This window comes from Telmatherina bonti (genome assembly GCF_933228915.1).
Source record: "Telmatherina bonti genome assembly, chromosome: 1".
Classification (NCBI taxonomy): domain Eukaryota; kingdom Metazoa; phylum Chordata; class Actinopteri; order Atheriniformes; family Telmatherinidae; genus Telmatherina; species Telmatherina bonti.
Window position 1 is genome coordinate 22099957 of NC_136619.1, and position 20155 is coordinate 22120111.

The 20155-nt window shown below is 38.2% G+C and overlaps 1 protein-coding gene across 1 annotated transcript in view; it reads left to right on the forward strand.

Annotated features, from left to right (window-relative positions):
* The window catches only part of hipk3b (homeodomain interacting protein kinase 3b), a 37127-nt gene that overhangs the window by 14069 nt on the left and 2903 nt on the right, over nt 1–20155 (forward strand). The window contains exons 3-14 of the mRNA XM_079240900.1: nt 5691–5814; nt 11728–11847; nt 14188–14274; nt 14735–14919; nt 15013–15172; nt 16524–16647; nt 16747–16868; nt 17102–17226; nt 17501–17668; nt 17765–18097; nt 18187–18333; nt 18517–18779. Of these exons, the coding sequence (XP_079097026.1) occupies nt 5691–5814; nt 11728–11847; nt 14188–14274; nt 14735–14919; nt 15013–15172; nt 16524–16647; nt 16747–16868; nt 17102–17226; nt 17501–17668; nt 17765–18097; nt 18187–18333; nt 18517–18779 (1958 nt within the window). The remainder of the gene's footprint in view (nt 1–5690; nt 5815–11727; nt 11848–14187; nt 14275–14734; nt 14920–15012; nt 15173–16523; nt 16648–16746; nt 16869–17101; nt 17227–17500; nt 17669–17764; nt 18098–18186; nt 18334–18516; nt 18780–20155) is intronic.

Here is a 20155-nt window from a genome sequence, read left to right on the forward strand (position 1 = left end):
GTGTGAATACACCCTAAGTCTCCAAACTGAGCTACTGCTGCAGGTCTTGTGGCAGTTTAGGAGATAGTGAAGTACAGAAAGCCTTTTAAAACACAAAAATATTTTATTAAAATATCAGAACATCCTTTCTTTAATTTAAAATACAAACATTAAATTATTATGAAAACTAGATGTCTGTTTCTGCAAAAGCTGTCAAGTATAGGAATATTAAAATACCAACAAGTGTCAACGTCGCTGTTTATAATTTAACTCTGATAGTGCACAGGTTTGTCATTTCCTTTGTGGTGGCATATAAAAATTCAATAATATCAACAGTTTTGTTATTTATTTTAGATTCAAATAAGTTCTGTGCAGGAATCTCAAACTCAGGTCCTTAAAGACTAATTATGAATTGGACCAGGAGAAGGAGACATCAAGTGCCAGGGTTTAAAATTCCTGGTTTTGTGGTTCTCAATTATATGGGTTTTTTTTGGGTTTTTTTTGTAGGACGGGTGACACAAATAGCTCTTACTAGTGAATGTGGCAGACCCCTGACCTAGAGGAAAACTGTATACTATACACCTACTTTGTGTTTAGATCCTGACAAAATGCAGAATCTAAATAAAAATTCATTGCTTTAGCCTGTTTTGGCTTCCTTTTGTAATGGTTGTTGAGTGTCATACCAGCAGTGTGGGCAGGTAAAACATAGTGCAGTGGTCCAGGCTCTGCTGTACTCATTGCTTAATACTGTGCACAAGGATCATGGTGGATTCTTTTCCATTCTTTCCTTTGGATCTTGTTCTGAAGTGACTTCATAGCAGCAAAATATTAAACCCTGCAAGAGGTCAGTCTTAAACAATCAGATAAATTTATTTAAATAAGATTACTTTTTATGCAACACAGTGCAACAAAGAAGTGAGCTGTGATCTGAAGCATGATTAAAAAGATAGCTGACAATACTGCTGGCAGATGCAGAAAGTTCTTTGAAGATTTCTCTCTTTTTTTTTTCTCCCTTCAAGCGGGTTTCACATAACACACACGAGGCTCTCTGCAAAGCTTTGAGGTGGTGAGGAGACAGTGATATAAGAGACAACTCATGTCTCATTCATTATCATTAATTTTCAACCCGTGGAGTCAGCAGACCTGATATGCATTCTTCTGTCTTGTGACTGAGGAAAAAGACATTCAGCTTTTGTATGTTTGCTGCTATCTGAAGCCTCAGAATCAGACAGACAGCATTCAATAGACTGTGAAAGTGTAATGATGATGCTGTCTGCCATCATTTTTTTGTGCCCACTTTGTCTTCTTATGTTGTATGACGTCAGTGTGTTTTAACACCGAACAAAACACAGGACACTCGTCCGTCACCTGGTTCTTTGTTGTACTTATCATCTTCTGTGGTTCTTGCACGTGGCAGTGAACAGTCACGAGGCTTTAGCTTCTAGAGCATTCAGTGGCCCCTCAGTTTGAACGTCATATCCGTAGGATGGAAAACAGATTTGGTTTCATTGGAGGGTGGTGAGGGCTTTACTTGCGTTGATTAGGATGGAGCTGTGCAACCATAGCAACGCCCACTTATCCCTTCAAATGAAAGGAGAGGGTCTTACTGCTTTCTGTTTTGTTCTCTGTATTTCAGTTTGTGATTGAACATGTTATGCAGTTGTACATTCAGTAAAAATTCTTACAGAGAAAAGAAGACAAAGTGTGACTTTGGTTTGTTGCTTAAGTGCTTACTGGATTTGGTAGAAAGCAAACCAGGAAGAACTTCACATTTAGACATTTAAACCTCACTTTATGTATAGTTCTGTCAAATAATTGTGTCCTTTCAAAAACAATAGTTTATATTTGTTTTTCGTTGATCAGAACCAACTTTATTCAGATTAAAAGTTGCATCCCCTAGTCAACCCTTTTTGCTGACAGATTGTATACAACTTTTCTAAAGCCATGAATTTGAATATCATGGGATACTTCTTATATCAGCTTGGCACCCCAATTTGACTTTTAAGAAAGGTAGATTTTTTTTTACAAGCTTTTATTGAAATGTGCACAAATGCCTTAATCCAGTGAGCTTTTAAACTGACTGAACGAGAGCTGTTGTGGGACTCTTGACTATTGTTACTGGGAAAAGATAAAAGTTTTTGGTTGCAAGATGGCTTCAACTAGACCTCCCTAAGCCGTGCAGTGGTGCACAATCACAAAGTATATTGCTACATATTCTGTCCTGGTTTTGATTTCTTATAACAATTTTTCCTTTGGCCACCTTAGGGCAAAAAATGGCAACAAGGGCTGTTCTTGTGTGGGAGTCTTTTCAGTTTCATAGACATCAAGTGAAAGAAAAATTATTTGTAGTCATTTACACTTAAGTGTTAAGTTGATGCAGAAATATATTAAAAGAATGCTGGGTGGTGAAACCTACTTTTTCACATATACTGGTATTTTTTTATCAGATGAAATTAGATATTACTGTTAATACCAGTATCATCAATGCACTCTTTATCTCCTTTAAACTGCCACATACATTTTTCTGGGTATCACGACCTCGCCCTTACTTTACATCTGTGTATGTCAGCAATACACTGAACTGCACTTGTTTATAACTTGTTTATAACCCTAACCCTAATTTTCCAATGTAAAAGCTTTATTTTTACAAAAAAAAAAAACAAAACAAAAAAAAACGGTTGAAAATAATTCAAGAGATGCCCATTATTAAAGACATAATTGTATCATTCTCAGAAGATATTTTATTTTGGAAAAGGCTGTAAATCCTGGTTTGGGATTTATTTGATTCAAAACCAGATGTCATCACCACTAAGGCACAAACAAAATAGTTTAGATATGCACAAAATTGGATTTTTAGTGATTACCTGATAAACTGATATTTTACAACTCATTTGGATGATTACCAACACTTATATTTGCCCCCCCCCCCATACACCTAAATACTGTGTAAATCTGGTGTGTATCATTTTTGTATATATGCATACATAGTTCGACAAGTCAAGTCACTGTTGTTGTCACTCTGTTACTGTGTTACCATAGCAACACATTGGTAAACTTCAGATCAGCTGGCTTTTGACAGGTGAAAGACAGAAACTCGGTGTGGCTTGGCAACAGTCGTTGAGCATAAAAAGTACATCGAGGCTAACATAAGAGTTCATACACTTCATCATATACTTCAGCCTGGCAAAAACAGCTGGCATTGGACTTGCCCAGGCAGGGATAGTTGTTATATTCATCCAGTTGCCAATCCCTAGAATGCGGCCTTGCATTCCTTACTCCATTTGGGAAAATCCTTTTCTTTGTAAATAGGATATACTTATGGGGGTAAAATAATTGCCATAACTTCTTGGTAGCTTTTCTGATGTAATGTTTGCCATTGCGCCAGCTGTTCTTTCGAATTTGTCTTTACCATTTGACAAATTGTCTAAATCTTAATTTAGCAGGCCTCACTGTTGCTATCCATACAACCCACATGCTTTAGTCATATATGGCTCCAAAGATGTCTTAGAGAGGTAGTCTGCTGGATCTCTTAAATATTTTAACTATGAAAGCACAGCATAATCACGCCTGGTACGTTAAGCTTTGTGCAACAGGAAACGTGGGGTGCCATGTGAGCAGATTGTCATGGGATGGGATCCTCTGTCATTCTTTAGATTATTTAAAACCTCTGGTTAGTTTTGTGGTAATAAATGGTTTCTTGGGGGTATGTCCAGTGTATATGTTAAACGGAAGTGAAATGTATCTCCATTGCTCAAGTTTCCCACTAGTGTAATTTTAGGGCCTAGTTATTTGGGGCCCTTGTGCCAGCTACATAAATAATAATACATTGATGATAAAATATGTTGAAAGATGTCTTCTGTAGATGATGCCGTGAAGACAATACAACAGTATTGTTTAATTTTATTTAATTCATTTTTCATTTAGCCGTGTTAGCAGATAATAAAAGTGATGTGTAGTAGCCACTCTTAACTCTAACCTCATCATCGAAACCAGTTTATATTGTAGGAGATTATTCTTTAAATAAAATTATTATAATGAACTTTTTCTTTTATATTCAGTTTGTGTGTTATCATTTTAACCCAAGTGGTAGAGGTGAACATCTTTATAAATTTAGTGTTTGTTTTAGTTTGCCATATAATATGCTTTACAGGGAAGTGATACAGAATTTGAGGCTGTTAGATAAATAATGGCACTGTATAAACTTTCCTGCTCCAAATGAAGAAAGCAAAGCTGTGATGGATTGTGACACAAGTAGGACAGCATTCATTGGATACAGTTTGTATCTTGGAAATGCAACTTTTTGTAGTTGAATATGGTGAAAATAAAATAGATTTAAGGTTCGTGTGTTGGCCATTTAGCAATGAGGATAGGCTTTGTATCTAATTAGCCTTTTGTACAAGTAACCAGGTTAAGACTAGAGCTGGGTGAAAAAAATCTGTTTATTGATTTGAATTTATTAGAATATTAATTCATAATATCCAAAGAAATCTATTTCCTTTTTTGGTGAAAACAGTGACCCTACTCGTTTAGAGACAGTCAGCGAGATCTATACACAGCTGAAAGTTTGCCTGTGTTCCATTGAATGAAACAGTTGTCTTTCAGACTTTTAACACTTTTAACTTTTTCTGTCACAGTGTTTCTGGTTGTAAACATGGACAAAAAACCTGCCCCTGAATGAGAACAGCAATTCTCTTTAATCATATTTCAGAAAGACATGTATGCATTGAATACATAATTTACAATTATCTGATAACTGTCAGAAATCTTTTTTATGAAAATATTTACCCAAGAATGTTTTTAAATTCAGAAAGATTGATGCTGTTACACAACTATCTGTAAATTACCGATATTAAATCAAATCAGATTCAGTCTAAATCAAATAGAATAAGGGTGTTGTGACTCAGATTGATTTAGGAAATTAGTGGTGATATGCAGCCAAAGCTAAGCTAAAATGCTGTTCCTACTCTGAAAGATCATCACTGACTCTTTTGGATGGGCCTACTTGGAAGCCAGAAAGACAGTGGAAGTTCTTCATATTGTTGGTCATTTATGTAAACTTTGTAATATATCCTAAACACAAACTTCTGCACGTTCAGCATGTTTTGCTGGTGCTGACAGTCCTGCATCTCAGCAAGTCATTACTGTGATATGGTATTACAGTGCTGTTATGAAGTAACACTGAGCCAGCAAGTAGGCAAAGTAGTGACTGTGCTTCCTTTCTAACAGGCTAGAGAGGACACAACAGCCTGTCAAAGCGCTGATCTCAGCCTGACTGACCTGCTAACCCACTGGCACAGCCTGCTGACGCTTGGCACTCAAGCACACGCACAACACCAGCTTACAAGCCACTTGGCTCTTAGTTACTCATGCACCACACAATCCCATCTGTTTGGCCATCATAAAGAATTGCATGACTTTGCAAAAGGAATGACGATTTGCTCAAGATGGCAATGATGCTGAACTGAGCCAAAAAAATTACAGTATAGGTACTGCAGGCTCTTGAGTGCTTGAATGATGTCTTCAGGTGTCATTACCTTGTGCAGATAAAACTCTTGTGGTTTTTTACATGTAAAGATTTGCGTTTTACAAAACAGAAGGTTATTTTGCCGTAAGAATTTAGTTTGTTGGTTTTCCATTTTATTTGAATATTTTAATCTGAGATGCTTTCAGTGTGCTATTATGGGCTAAGAGTTATATTGTCCACTCCACAGGGCTCCAGAAATTATCCTTGGATTGCCATTCTGCGAAGCCATAGACATGTGGTCCCTGGGCTGTGTGATAGCTGAACTTTTTCTGGGCTGGCCTCTTTACCCTGGGGCACTGGAGTATGACCAGGTAAACAATCTTCTTCTCACCACTTATTGTATAATATTCATGGACTCTTGCCTCATTTTTAAAAAAAAATAAAGTTTTCATTTTTTCCTTAATTTAAACTATGCCCATAATCTTGAGCCTCTACTCATACGCCATCTTGCTCCCATTTCAAACCTGCTCATGCTTTCTTTGCCAAAGTGGCCATTCTCACCAATGCTTTTCTGTTTAGAGATAGTTGGCTCTAATGACTTACACTAAGAAAAATTTAGTGACATGTGGTGACATACTGTACCTACCTTCAGTATTGTATTATTTGATGTATGTTACCGTGGGTAAAATGGTATATTCCTGTAATTGATGGCATGTCTAATAAGAGTGGGTGAATCCCTCCCCCTCCTGATGGAGCCCTGACTGTGACTTCCGTGGACTAGACTGATCTGGGCTTATGTTGAGCGGCTTTCCCCTCCACAGAGCCCCATCCACTCAAAGCCTGCCAATACAGATCTTCTTCTGTCTCACGCAGCACCCTACATTACAGGGCTCAGCACTGCTCCACACAGCATTCAAAGCAATGTATTTTTATGCCATGGTATCATTTTTCACCCTCTACACAACTATGACCGCAGAGATAACAACACCTCTGTAGGAGATTTGACTCGAGCACAGTGGCATGTGTCTAAATATGATTGATAGTTTTTTTGGGAACAATTCTGTAATGACACTGCTGCTTTAGAGATTTCCTTGGGGGAACTTTCGTGGACGTGCTGTTTGGGTGATGCTTGGATTGGGTGAAGCAAGGGAGCAAGAAATTAGCATACTGCACTCCAGATGGGAATGTGATAGAAGGTATTACTGAAAAGTATGATAACTGTAGAAAAGGAAAGTCTGTAATGCAGAAAAAATAATTTTAAAAAATCAGATTGTATATGACAGTTTTGACAGAGTTTTTACCATAAAGTGTTGCAATAGAGTTAAGTGTCCATCATCTATCCATTTTCTTTACCTCCTTATTCCCGTCTCAGAAGTGTAAGTATCATATATGATATGCATTTCATTAGAGGGTTAAGCCCTTCATCTTTACCGTGATGACATCTTTACAGCCCATAGGAATAATGCTGTTGAGCAATATTTTGAATAACTTTTGGATTTTTTCTAACTGGAGATTTTCTGACTAATGTTCAGTGCTGTTGCCCCCTGAACAGCTGAACCATGAGAAGGCCTAAACGAAATGCCACATTCATAATGTAATGGCTAAAAAGCATTAGAGTAATCTGGGCTACTACTAAGTCACTGAGAGGCAGAATCACAGGACCTGCTGCTAGGGTTCCAAGGTCTGGATGACTGGGGCAAGGTGACATGAAGCAGCAAGTTACTGCCTGCACAAGAACCACCTTCCTGGCTTTTGAATTTTCGTTGCAAAACAGCTGGTGTTTCCTCTAAATGTTTAGAAAGACTGATGTTTTCCAGCCAATGTCAGCTGGAATTGGAAACTTTGTCCTTTGGTAATATTTGTATCTGTAACTTCAATCAAATATTACTAACTGCTGCAATAAGCAACGCGATGATCATCATTTTATAGAATTTCACTTTTCTGATCTACAGGCTAGGTCCATCTCTTATATATCTAGCCTTCGATTCCACCACAGCATTTCCATTAGCAGCAATCTGGTTGAAAATCTCATTAATTAAACATCAGAAACCTTAAGCCTGTGAAAGGCAGAAATAAATTTTACATTCAAAACAATTTACAAATGTGTCACTTTGCACCCAGAGCTACTGTCAAACATGACTGATAAAAACAATCGAGGTAAATAAAATTAGTTCTCAAAATAGCAGAAAAATAAGTCTCTCCTCTCAGATGCTTTGGCGATGTCGGCACAACACCTTGATTGATTCGCTCTTTGATCATCTCAAATGACCTGGACTACCAGCCAATGTAGTGGAGCTTAGTTTAACTAAAGCAAGCTGCTTATGAGACATCCCAAATTCACATTGCAGATGTCATGGGCTAAGTTACTTATATAGTTAAATCACAAAACTTAGATTGTCATGACAGTTAAGTTTTAGCTGCCGCAGATTAAGCAGACTTCTACAGCGGAGCACGAGTACGGCAGCAGGAGAACAAGAGACTTAGTCCTGTGGTCATGGTAGTGCATCAGTGTTTCCATTACTTCCAGCTGTCCTTGTTAAGGGATTGTTGAAGTACTAGGTGAATAATGAAGCAGGTGTTTGTGGTGATATTTAACTCTATCATTGCAGTTCTGGGCAAAATTTTCCATTGAACTTGTGTGATGCACTGCTGGCTCTGCTGGTATGTTGCCAGGTCTACAGTGGTGCAGCATTTCACCATCTCTCTTCACAAAATTAATCTAGTTTTTATTACTGCCATTATTTCTTCTACAGTTTAATCAGACAGCCCAAATTATGCAAATCCGAGCTTTTAAAGAAGCTATGCTGTTGGTTATGAAAGCAAAATGATTGGCGTGTTGCTAGTGTAAAGCAAATACATGGTGGTTGGTCTATTTATAACTTTCCAGTGTTAAAGATAAGGTTGACTTTTGTTCCTATTATATACAAAGCCCCTATGTACAACATATCTGGGATTTTAGACCTGCTCTAAAAATCCTTAGCAGCAAATTAATGAAAACCACGTTAACAGTCCAACTCCACAATTACACAAAACCTAATTTAAGACCTTTTAAGCAGCTACGGTCTGACCAGCGCAATTTGTTTCCATGTAAAACTCTGACTTTTTCATGTTATTTCCAACCTTGAAGCCACTTTGCTTGTGTACATGTTTAAATCATTTGCTTGCTGCTTGTTGGGTTTAGCAAATTCTAGAAACATGTAAATTTTAAAAGGAAACACTACAAATAATGACAAAAAGTTTCTTGTAATTAGTCGAATAGCTGACTGCTGATGTAAGGTGTCATCAAGGGGTTGCAGGTTGACTCACGGAGCTACTGCAACCCCTTCCTTCCTTCGTTTTATCTTTCTGGATGGGGTCTTGTTCCATCCCACACAGCATATTGTATTTATAACTCTGGCTCCTCCTCTAATTTTACACCCCCTTCTCTTTACTTCTTCCCCCTCACACTATTTTTTTCATCATAGGTATACAAGACCTCATCTCTTTAATGTGACAAATCCTGTGATTCATTCAGCTGCTCTTTCTTTCCTGGGGATCACATTAGTCACAGATAGTGAACTCTGTTCTCTTGTCTTCATAATCAATGTTTTCTTTACACTGTGTACCTTATCTAAGGTACAGTAAAAGTGGTGCAGTCATGGAATGTACTAGCTTATCTCTTAGTTATTTTTCTTTTGGACTCTCACCAGCTGGCAAATAAGAGAAAGCATTGTGTGAATAAAAAAATGTAGGCAGGTTGGTATTGGCAAGGAAAAAAGAAAAAGTTTGCTTATAATGCTGTTTCCCAGCATTATAAATGTGAGGTATATGTTGGACACCAGGCATATTGGAAAGTTACTGTGAGATTCTAGACTGAGGTGTGTTTTCATTTATTATAGTCAGGAACAGCTTTGAAAGACTTTATTTGTATGGTGTACAGTGTTACCTAGACTATCATAAAATAAAGGCTACTGGTGCTTCCTGTCTGCTCTGCCAGCCAGCGGTTCGTTTGTAAAGCAATGGCTTCACTTTTCACCAGTGATCGCAGCAGTTTATGAACTCTTTGCACATACAGGTCTTCATGGAAAACTAAAGGAGTTTCCTGCCACAATGGTCTCAAACACACACTTTTTTTTTCTTTATCTAGGGTTGTTTGTATGTCAACGCATACCCATGTTATATTATGGAAATGAAAGAGGTGAGCTCAAATAAAAGAAAAGCTAAGGGTCAAATACCACAGAAGATTAACATCGATTATCACAGTTATGTAGACGATATGCAACTTTATGTGTCTTTGTCACCAGACGACTGCAGTCCAAAAGACTTCCAGTGTCAGTGTTTGGAGGAAATAAAACACCTGGATGAGAGAGAATTTTCTACAATGAAATAAAGAAAACATAGAGATTAATATGTTTGGTAGCAAAGAGAAGCATTGTTTGGTAGCATTAGTAAACACCTGGAGACTTGGGCTCTCAAACCACCGACCACGTTTGCAACCTTGGAGTTTTGATCTGACTCAGATCTGACTTTCAGCAGCCATATCAAAGCTGTCAATTAGACAGCTTTTTACCAATTTCGAATCATCAACCAAATTAAAAGTTTCGTTTCACAGGAAGACCAAGAGAAACACATTCGTGCATTCATCACCAGTATATTAGATTGCTGTAATGGTTATATAGCAGTCCCTGAAAAGTTTATTCAACACCTGCAGCTCCTCCACAATGCTTCTGCTAGAACTTTAACTAAGACTAAAAGATCTGAACACATCACTCCAGTTTTTAGAATCTTTACTCTGTTTTCCATTCAGTACCAGAATAGATTTTAAAACCATACTGATTGTTTACAAATCCCAGAATGGTTTAGGCCCAGATTACATCTGTGGTATGTTCAGTTAATATAAACCAAGCAGAGCTTTTTCTAAAGAATCCGGTCAACTAGTCCAGATCAGAGTCCAGACTAAACAAGGAGAAGCAGCATTTAGCTATTATGCTGTAAACACTTTTAAATCCAGGAAAAAAAATATTTCTTTTCTCACCACCAATGCATGAAATCTGCAAAGTTTTTAATTCATTTATTTTTTTTATTGTGGATTTTGCCACTTATTGTTAAATTTTATGTTTCTTTACACCATCTGGAATGCTTTTAATCTTTTATGTAAAGATCTTTGAATTGTCTTGTACATGAAAGGAGCTAAACAAATAAACTTGCATTGTCTTTAGTGTAGTGTTCGCTGGTAGTGGAACAAACAGTTCCTGTAATTATATGTAGCATTATGATTATCGGTTAATAGTATGCAGAACAGACAATGGGAGAATTAAGAGAAATTGGTTCCTAAATCTTTCTGTTAGCGGAAATTACTGAAAGAAAGAACAGCTTTTAAAGTGACTGGAAATGACTATGACACTATGATCCTGTTTCATTAAAATCTAACAAATATGATTTTAACTTATGGCCCATAATAATCTAAGTAAATGCACAGCATCATTATAGCCCAATAAACATACAATATTGGAAAAAAAAAAAAGTCCCACCTACACGCAGATATTACAGAGATCTCTAAGTGATAAAGGTCAACACTAGAAAGTGAAACACATGAAAGGCTTCCAATAAAAGCATTTCTACAGTCAAACAACATATGTGACACACATTTGTTTATATTACAGATAAAAAAAATTTGATATGTGAAATTCTATGTACAGTATATGAATTTGTGCAGTATTGCGTTCATGATCATCTATCTTTCACAGAGTCTCTGCTTCTTAGCCACGCTGAATCTCTAATGATTGTTGTTCTTTGCACTTGGGTGTGATTGACGTCAGCCAGGCTTCTTGCCACTCTCCTCTCATAAACCTGTGGGTGACATTTTTCCCCTGCAGTATCTGACTGGAGAGCATCATTTTCTAGAAAAGCATTAGGCATTGAAACCATCAAGGTACACTTAACACAATCATTCTTATTTGGTTGTAGACTTTGACAGGAACAAGCCTTGTTTAAGGTCATCAGCTGTTCCCATTCTGCACTTATTCACACACAGTGAACTCTGAGGGATTCAGTACCTAGGTGCCAGTGTGAATGACTTTGTAAATTATCATCAGTATGTGCGATTGCTGCAGTGGTGTTGGGTTTGGTGAGATTAAGAATGACAGAGAAAAAATAATTAAACTTTGATTTCTTCATTATAAAGATTAACCTAAAGTAGTTTAATACAACAAAATGTTTTAATTTCATCTTAAATCGAGAGCGGTTTCTTATGAGGTGTTTCCTTTATTTATGTCCTGTTGTTTTTTTCTCATTCTCTTTGATAGATTCGCTATATCTCTCAGACACAAGGCTTACCTGGGGAACATTTACTGAATGCAGGCACAAAGACAACCCGTTTCTTTTGCAAAGAGTCTGATTCCCCTTATGCAGCATGGAGACTGAAGGTAAGGAGAATTGACACACCTCTGAAATATGGAAAATTATTGCTACTTCTTCAGCAGAAACAAAAATTGATTAAATTCAAAGGCTGATGCAGTTACATTTTGGTTAAATCCAATTCTATATTGATTCATTTACAGACATTTACTCTATGTAACAATGCCGTTTTTTCTTGAATATTAAAGACATTCTCAGAAAGAATATTTTTTAAAACACTGAGCCTGTTTTGTGATGATCAAAATCAGAGATCTCGCAGTTATCAGATAATTGTAATTATCTGATAACTGCTAATTGTAATTATCTGATATGATGTGTCTACATGCAATTCTAAAATACAGTATTTAAAACATTGTTTTAGTAGTTTCATCCAATAACAAACTGGTAAACATTTAACAGTTTATTGTTGGATTTATGTCAGAGTACATACATGTGCAGTACTGTAAGTTTTCAAAACACTGAGAGTTTGTTGGCATAGGAGCACCAACGGTTTTATAGTTAGGTGCTAATGTGAGAGGTAACAGGTGCATGTAATTCACTGGTGTGTGAAAAAATCCGAATTTGGCATTATTTCAGCGAGAGAAGCTGATTTTCTCCTTTTCTATGAGGATACTCCACCAAAACTATTTATGATTTTGAGTTTTTAAGCCAACAAATAAAGACAATGGTAACAAGTAAAATGAGTAGGGATAATAAAAAGACAAGAAGAAGGTCAAGTATGACTATGGAAGCTTGTGCGAAAAAGTGTGTTTTGAGCAAGGCCTTAAAACCAGAAAGTGTCCGTCTCATTTGGTCATTGCTTAATGGTAGTTCTGTTGTCAGCCTTTCAAACTTTGAAAACAACAAGAAAGCTGCGACAAAACTCAACCACAAATACATCCCATAACAACAATTTTGATTTGACGTCATTGCACTCGGTTATGAACTCCTTCAGCTTATTACTATACGTTTATGATGAAAGAATAAAGACTGGATGAACGCTGAACAACAAAGTTATACTGACTTCCCGTGCATGCATGGGGTTAAAATAAACCAGACTCCAGCTCCCACTAGAACTGCCTTTTTAAAATACCTCACCTAGGTTTTTCTTCTTGACACAGTTTGTATTTCTTGTTTGGTTTAATTAATTAACCTGTTAACGGTTGGGTTAGATGCTCACAATGTCGCTGAAAAACCACCAAACCAGGTCACCATGAGTGACACAGACACTCATGTTAGTAAACACCACTTTATAGTTCTTTTTGCTGAACACAGATCAGTGTTGCTGTCTGAGCCCAAGACGGCCTTTCAATAACTACCGTTGCTAGCTAGCCACCACAACAGTGTTGTAACTAGAAGAAAATGCTGACACTGCTCACCAGTGGCTATAGGAGGTAGAAACTTTACGTACGCAGATTCAAACTGGTGACAAGAAGTTAAAGGCGGTCCTGGAAAGAGAAGCAGAAGCTGCAACGTTTGGCTGATTGGTCTCCCCAGGAAGATGAGCAACCATGACTAGCACTTTTTTTTGCTACTTAGACTATGCTCACCGCAGCGCAACCAAACTGGACCATGCAGCCCAATCCTGAAACCAAAGCCCTGCAAAAAACCTAAACCTGGTCTGGGAAGCTAGGAGTACATGTTTGCTGCTTTGCTAGCTTTACCAAGGCCATTCATTCAGAGTTTATGAAGACTACTCTTGGAGGTGCTCAGCCAGAGGAAGAGATATAGGAAAATGACGTCCTCTCTTTATATGATGGGATTGTAGCTGTCTCTCCTGTACCCCACCACATGTTGCTTCATTCAGCAGGACGACTAATGCCTCTGGCTCCAGTCAGAGATCAAAGCAGAGCAGTTCATCCAAGCATTTAGTAAACCCAGCTGACTGTTTACTTGATTAATTCAAGAGTTTAAAAACTACTTTATCTTTTTGAATCGGTATCACCCAAGACTGGCTAATTAGCTTTTCAGCTAACACCGGCACATTTGCAGAAATGTTCATCAATGTGTACTGTCACTGTTAAACAAACAAATAGAACTAATGTGTTACTTTTGGCACCTTTGTTGTGCTTAATTTAAAATTTTAAAAAGCCTGATAGAAGTCATATTTACCCCCACTGTTGAACCCAGGGACTGGAGCTGCTGTGGCACAGACATTTACCAACACTACTATGTATAAGCCACTGCAATGTAAACAGCAATGGTAAAGGATATTCTTAAAAAACATAAAAACAAACCTATCTTACTCTTTAAAATATTGCAGATATGGTAAATAGCTTAAGCAAATGTTAATTTATTAGGTCAGCTTTTCTACCAAATTCCCTGAATTTATATCCCATGTCCACACAAAATGTTTTCTTGTTCCACAGTCAACAGATGAGCATGAAACGGAGACGGGAATGAAATCAAAAGAGGCAAGGAAGTACATCTTCAGCTGTTTGGATGACATAGCGCACGTAAGTTTAGCCACTTGGACCACAACGTACAAAATGGGGCCTGACAGGAAGTTGAACATCAGATGTTCAAAGACTGTGTTACTAGGTCTTAACTCGCAGAAATGCATCTTCAGTTGTACAGAAAGAGCAGAACAGAGCATATATGTGTTACTTCTGTAAATGAGAAAGCAAGATTGATGTTCCAAAACTTCCCCTCAGTATTATGCCAGACTTAAACTGAGAAAGTTTGATTCATATTCATTCCCTCAGAAAAGACCATGGAAAGTCCCACAAACTGTCAATGCCTTTTCATGTCTGAGCTGCCTTTTTTTTCCAAGATCAAAGCAGATTCTGTGAATTAGTATTTCTCCACATAATGGAGCATATTGTTTAAATGAAATTTATAATTTTGCTTTAGTTTTTTTGTGATATCCTGTAGTTGAACTGCTATTTTCTCAAGTCTTGATAAACTCTACTCCAGGTGAACTTGGTGATGAATCTGGAAGGTAGTGACTTGCTAGCGGAGAAGGCAGATCGTGGAGAATTTGTTGGCTTGCTGAAGAAGATGTTGTTGATTGATGCAGAAGAGAGAATTGCCCCTGCTGAAGCTCTTGTTCATCCATTTGTGACGATGCAACACCTGTTGGACTTTCCCCACAGCAACCAGTAAGTTTGCTTTGCTACAGCATTTTTACACATGCTGTCGTAATGAAAGTCCCACATGACTTAAACTCTCCACACCACTCTCTCTGGTTATAGCGTGAAGTCATGTCTTCACATTATGGATGTTTGTTGGACTCATCCTACTGCGTATGAGGCTGCCAATCGAAATAAAGGTCCTTTTGTCAGACCTGTTACTACAACCACTGCTGCCTCAGCTAATCACCCCTTCAGCAAAATCCCAGCTGTGCACGCTCAGGTGAGTTACTTGGGTTATGTTTAAACTTCTGTACATTGGTTTTGCTTGTTTTTCATAATCAGCCACAATCACCACACAATCAGTGGATTAACATGTAAACAAAAAAGTGAAATAGTTGGCAAAAATATATTTTTATGTTAGTCATTTGTTTTCTGAATTGGAAACAAAAAGAAGGGGAAAAAAAGAGAACAGCTGAACATATTATTGATGCAGTATTTACAGATGGTGGAGGTTCTTGACATCTAATGTTCTGTTCTGTCATTCGTTCCCATGAAGACTGTGTTTACTTGCTTTTATTGCCCGTATGCTGGCTTGCCTGTCTTGTTGTGTCCTACCACTGCTGTCATGGCAACAAAATTCACGTCATGTTTCTGAGGTCATGGCAACAGTGCAAATCAGCGTTGTTGCCGAGGAGAATAGAACTGACCCCCATTTTTGATTTGGTTTCTTATCATGCAAACCATCTTAAAATCTATTTGAAAGCTAGTTGACTGTGTAAAAACTTGTCAAATATTTAGATTTTTTCTAAGGACACAAAGAAATGGAAACTACCTGTGTCCTCATTAGAACTTATATATAATGTATGTATGCATATAGATAGATAGATAGAAAGAGAGAGAGAGAGAGAGAGAGAGAGAGAGAGAATACCTGTTATATTTTTGGAGTAATACAGAAAAAGGGTAATCATGTTCAGAAGACTTTCACTGGAAAATGTTGTGACTGTTTTAGTATTATGACTGTGAAAGGCTGCTTTGTGTTCACTGTCATGTGTATGGGGGCTGGGCCACAGGCAGGAGCAGCAGCAGAACAATATAGCCCTAGTTCTAGTTATCCATTTAGTGTGATTACACTCAGGCACAAGAGCCGTGTGAGTAGTGAAGTAAAGGCTCAAGCTTTTGACCATTTAGCCTTCTGGCCTGTTGTAAAAAAAATCCCACCATTTTTACAGCATGATAAATATCCATTTGAAAAACAAAACAAACCTCACCAAACGTAGGCTTGGTGGGCCTGAATAAATTGGTTCTAATTCTATTTGCAAATTAATTTACAAGAATGTTCACGGAAAAAGATCTAACCATTTCCAGTAACAGCAGCTCAAGTGGAGTCTTTTAAGCAAGTAGACCTTGAATATGTGTTTATTCTATATCAGCTGTGTGCCATAGGTCTGTTGATTTCCTTTAACGAATAAATCTGTATTATGCCTTTAGTTAAACAGCTTATCCACTGATATCAGCACAAGACAGGCTAAGTTCTGTCTTCTGTTGATATAGGTGTCGCCATCTACTGGCTAAAGAATGGTATTGTTAGTTTGCATTTAAAAAAGTAATGTCCTTTTTATCTTCCTTTTTAGGGGATAGCCCCATCAGCCCCCTCCGTAATGCACCCTGGGATACCACTTCAGACTGGAAGTGGTCAGTTTAGATGCAACGACTCATTTCAACAGGCTCTTATTCTGTGTCCCCCAACCATTCAAGGTAGAGCATGTGCTGTAAATCTTCATTTCACTTATTTATCATTCTTTCTCGGAGCTACCTTGAATATTTCAAATTAATATATAATCATTGCCCTTCCAGGTATCCCCACCAACACTGCTAAACCAGCTGCTTACTCTGTTCGTATGGAGGCCTCTGTGCCTCTGGTCACTCAAGCACCCTCCATCCAGCCCATACAGATCAGACCTGGTGTCATCACACAGGTAATGAGAAAACAATGAAGGATTGTAGTAAGATGATGTGAAGAATATGTCAACTTTTTGATGATTACATTGAGCTGAGATCTGTAATAAAATGTAATTTAAAATGACAAAAAGTTATTTAAAAAAAGTGTGTAGTTCTTAAAGTTGATCTTCAGTTTATTGCCTTTTTTTTCAATCTGAAGAAATTCACTGTGCAGTGACACAGCTGCTTTAATTCTGTACACTCCCAACAGGCCTGGTCGACCCGTCCACAGCAGATTTTGGTGCCCACTTGGCAGCAGGTCACATCTGTACCCCCACCATCCACTACTTTGGCATCTGACACTGTGACAGGCTCACAAAGATTGGGTGACTGGGGGTAAGAAACTTTTCTTTATGAGGAGGTTTAATGTAATTGATATGTCATTTGCATTTAGTGTTCCAACAAACAGTATAGTTTTAAATTTAGTGGTGTTTTATTACCCTCAGGTAGGTACGATCCAGGAATGGCTGCGCTGCTCCAATAGAGCATGCTTTGTCCCCTGAATTTTAATCATGATGACTCATACATGTCCTTTGACTGGGACCGTTTTGTCAGAAATGGTGCTAAAAGCTTTTGGCTTGGTTTAAAATGTTCTGTTTCCTTACTGCAGGAAAGTACGTCCCCATGGTAACCATTACAGCTCCATGATTGCACACCCACAGCCATTCCTAACCAACCAAATGACCATGTCCACCCACCAGCCAATTAACATAGGCATCGCACATGTGGTGTGGCCGCAGCCAGCTGCCAACAAGAGAGCAAAGCCTTGTATGAACAGGTACAGTAAAAATGACCGTTTTTCTTCAGCATCACAACAATGTGCATCTTTCCAAATATGACAGTCTCCTATTTTTTCCCCCAAATTCCTGTGTAGGGGCAACAACATCTCTCAAAACACGAACATCCAAAATTTACCATGTCAGTCCCCAAAGATGGCCGATACAGCGAAGAATGTGGAAGAGGTAGTGGAGGAAAAAGCCAGATGTCCCAAGGAAGGGCACTCTGTGGGAGAGGAGCCAGCAGCAGAGCAGGTGGAGGAGGATGATGTGGAAAACTGCTGTAAAGTGGAGCCAGACTGTGAGGAGCTCTCAGTTTCGCAGGAGCAGCGGCAGGCCATGGTGATCTCAGACTTGGCCAGCCCAACTGTTAGTGTCATCAGTATCAGCAGTGATGAGGAAGAGAATACACAAAGACACTCAATGGGGGAGTGAGTATTGGTCATTGGGCTCATTTTTATGCTGTTTTTAAAAAGCATGTTGAGGTTGTATGTTTTATTTTATTTATTTTCTCTCCCAGGTGCAAGGGCAGTGCAGATTGTGAGGCATGTCAGAGCACTGTCTGTATGGAGAGAGTTTGTTCTCTCAGCAGTCCAGACAGCACACTCAGCACCAGCTCTTCTGCGTCAGCCCAGTCCAGCACTTCACCATGCAAACATCCCAACAGGTAAAGTTAAAGCAGTCAGTTCCGATGGGGCATCTGTAGTGTTAGAATGTTAAAAGCCTTTTAATAAAGAGCTTCTCACTCTAAATTCTGCAGAATTTTGCATATATCTTTCTTTACCTGGTATTACCAGTCTGATTCCAACAAAACCAGTCTTTCAGTTTCGTCTTGACTGTCCTATTGCAGCATGTCAGACGATGAACAGGAGAGTGGCTGCGACACGGTGGACAGCTCGCCTGCCTCGCACACCTCTGGCAACAACAACAGTCCCTTCACAGAGCGTCATTACCTTGCTGACAGCAACCAGAACTGCGAGCCTCGAGTTGCATGTGTTGCCCCAGAAACCGAGCCTAGCAAGCCAACAGTTCGTACTGTTGTGGTTCCTCCAATGCGAGTGCAGAATAACAACAACAACAACCCTGCAGTCAGTGACACACCTGGAAACACAGGTAAAACTGGACACACTATGTTCTGATGACAAAAATATCTCATAAAAACTCATTTTGAATTTAAGTTGATCCAGTAATATGGATTGTTTTATGTTTGGGGAGTTTTTCTATATTTTTATGCAATACTTCTGGAGGTGACCAGTAAGATATGAAGGTCAAGCTCCTTACCTCTGAATCTAAAATCTTTCCTGCTTCTAATACCAGAAGTAGACACTGATGGTGTTATCCAATCAGACAGCTAACAAGTATGTTGTGTTAGCTCAAAAGTCTAGTCACCACTGCTGCTGTCTACTTCACAGGTCACATGGCCTGGGATTATGCCGTGTTAGTAGGCCACAGAGGTTCTCACAGGTGATTATGGGTTACCTGCCCTGACATATCTGCTCTGATTTTTTTTGAGTGGACACTTGTTTGCTGTGAACAGTTCTTGTGCTGGTTCAAGATAGTCTCAGCCGCAATGTTTGTGTGGATGTGCTTTTCTTTGTACTAGAACTGCCAGCATTTTAATATGGGGTCCCACCCCTCTTCTGCAACAGTGTCAGTGATGCAAAGATACAGTGAAGTGGTTCATTTCCATTTACTTTTTAAATAGTAATGTATAAAAAGTAATGGGGACTTTAAAATCTAACAATACTATTAAATACCAGAATATTTACAAGAACATATGCTGACAGAAATGCTGCTCTCACTTACCTTCACTCTTTCTTTCTTTATTTTTTACACACACAGCTTTTTGACAAAGCCTAAATAAGTGATGATAATAACCTTTAACATGACAATGAGAACATAAATGTATCTACTTTCTTCTTTTTCTTTATATCAAACTCACATAATTTCACGGCATAATTACTGGATCCATTTTTAGAAAAAATCACGACTTAAGAGAAATGTTTTTTTAGTTTTACAGAGATACAAGCGCATGGAAGACTAAAGGGGTAAAAATGACCCACTTGGGAATTCTAGTGTTCAACTGCATAAGTCATGCACAGTTAGCATAAAATGTTTAATGTCCTGAATAACATATCCAAAAAGAATAAAATCAATTGATTTTTAAAGAATATTTCTTTCAGATGTTAAAGCCCGGTTATGCATGATGTAAATAGACTTTACAACACCTTTGGTCAGTCAGACATTTGGGAAATTAAGATTGACCTTTTCAAACTTTTTCAGAAATAAAAAAGTGTAACAAATCATATGGACTCAACATAGCCTTTCATGTCAAAGGCATCTCTCTCCCCAGTCTTTAGGCTGTTACAACTAAAGCCCACATGAAAGGGCACAGCTTTCTATTCTAGTGGTGCCATATGTATTTATAGCTGATGTTCAGACCCCCACTTTAAGCTCTTTGAATAAGCTTGGTTACAAACCCCTCCCCA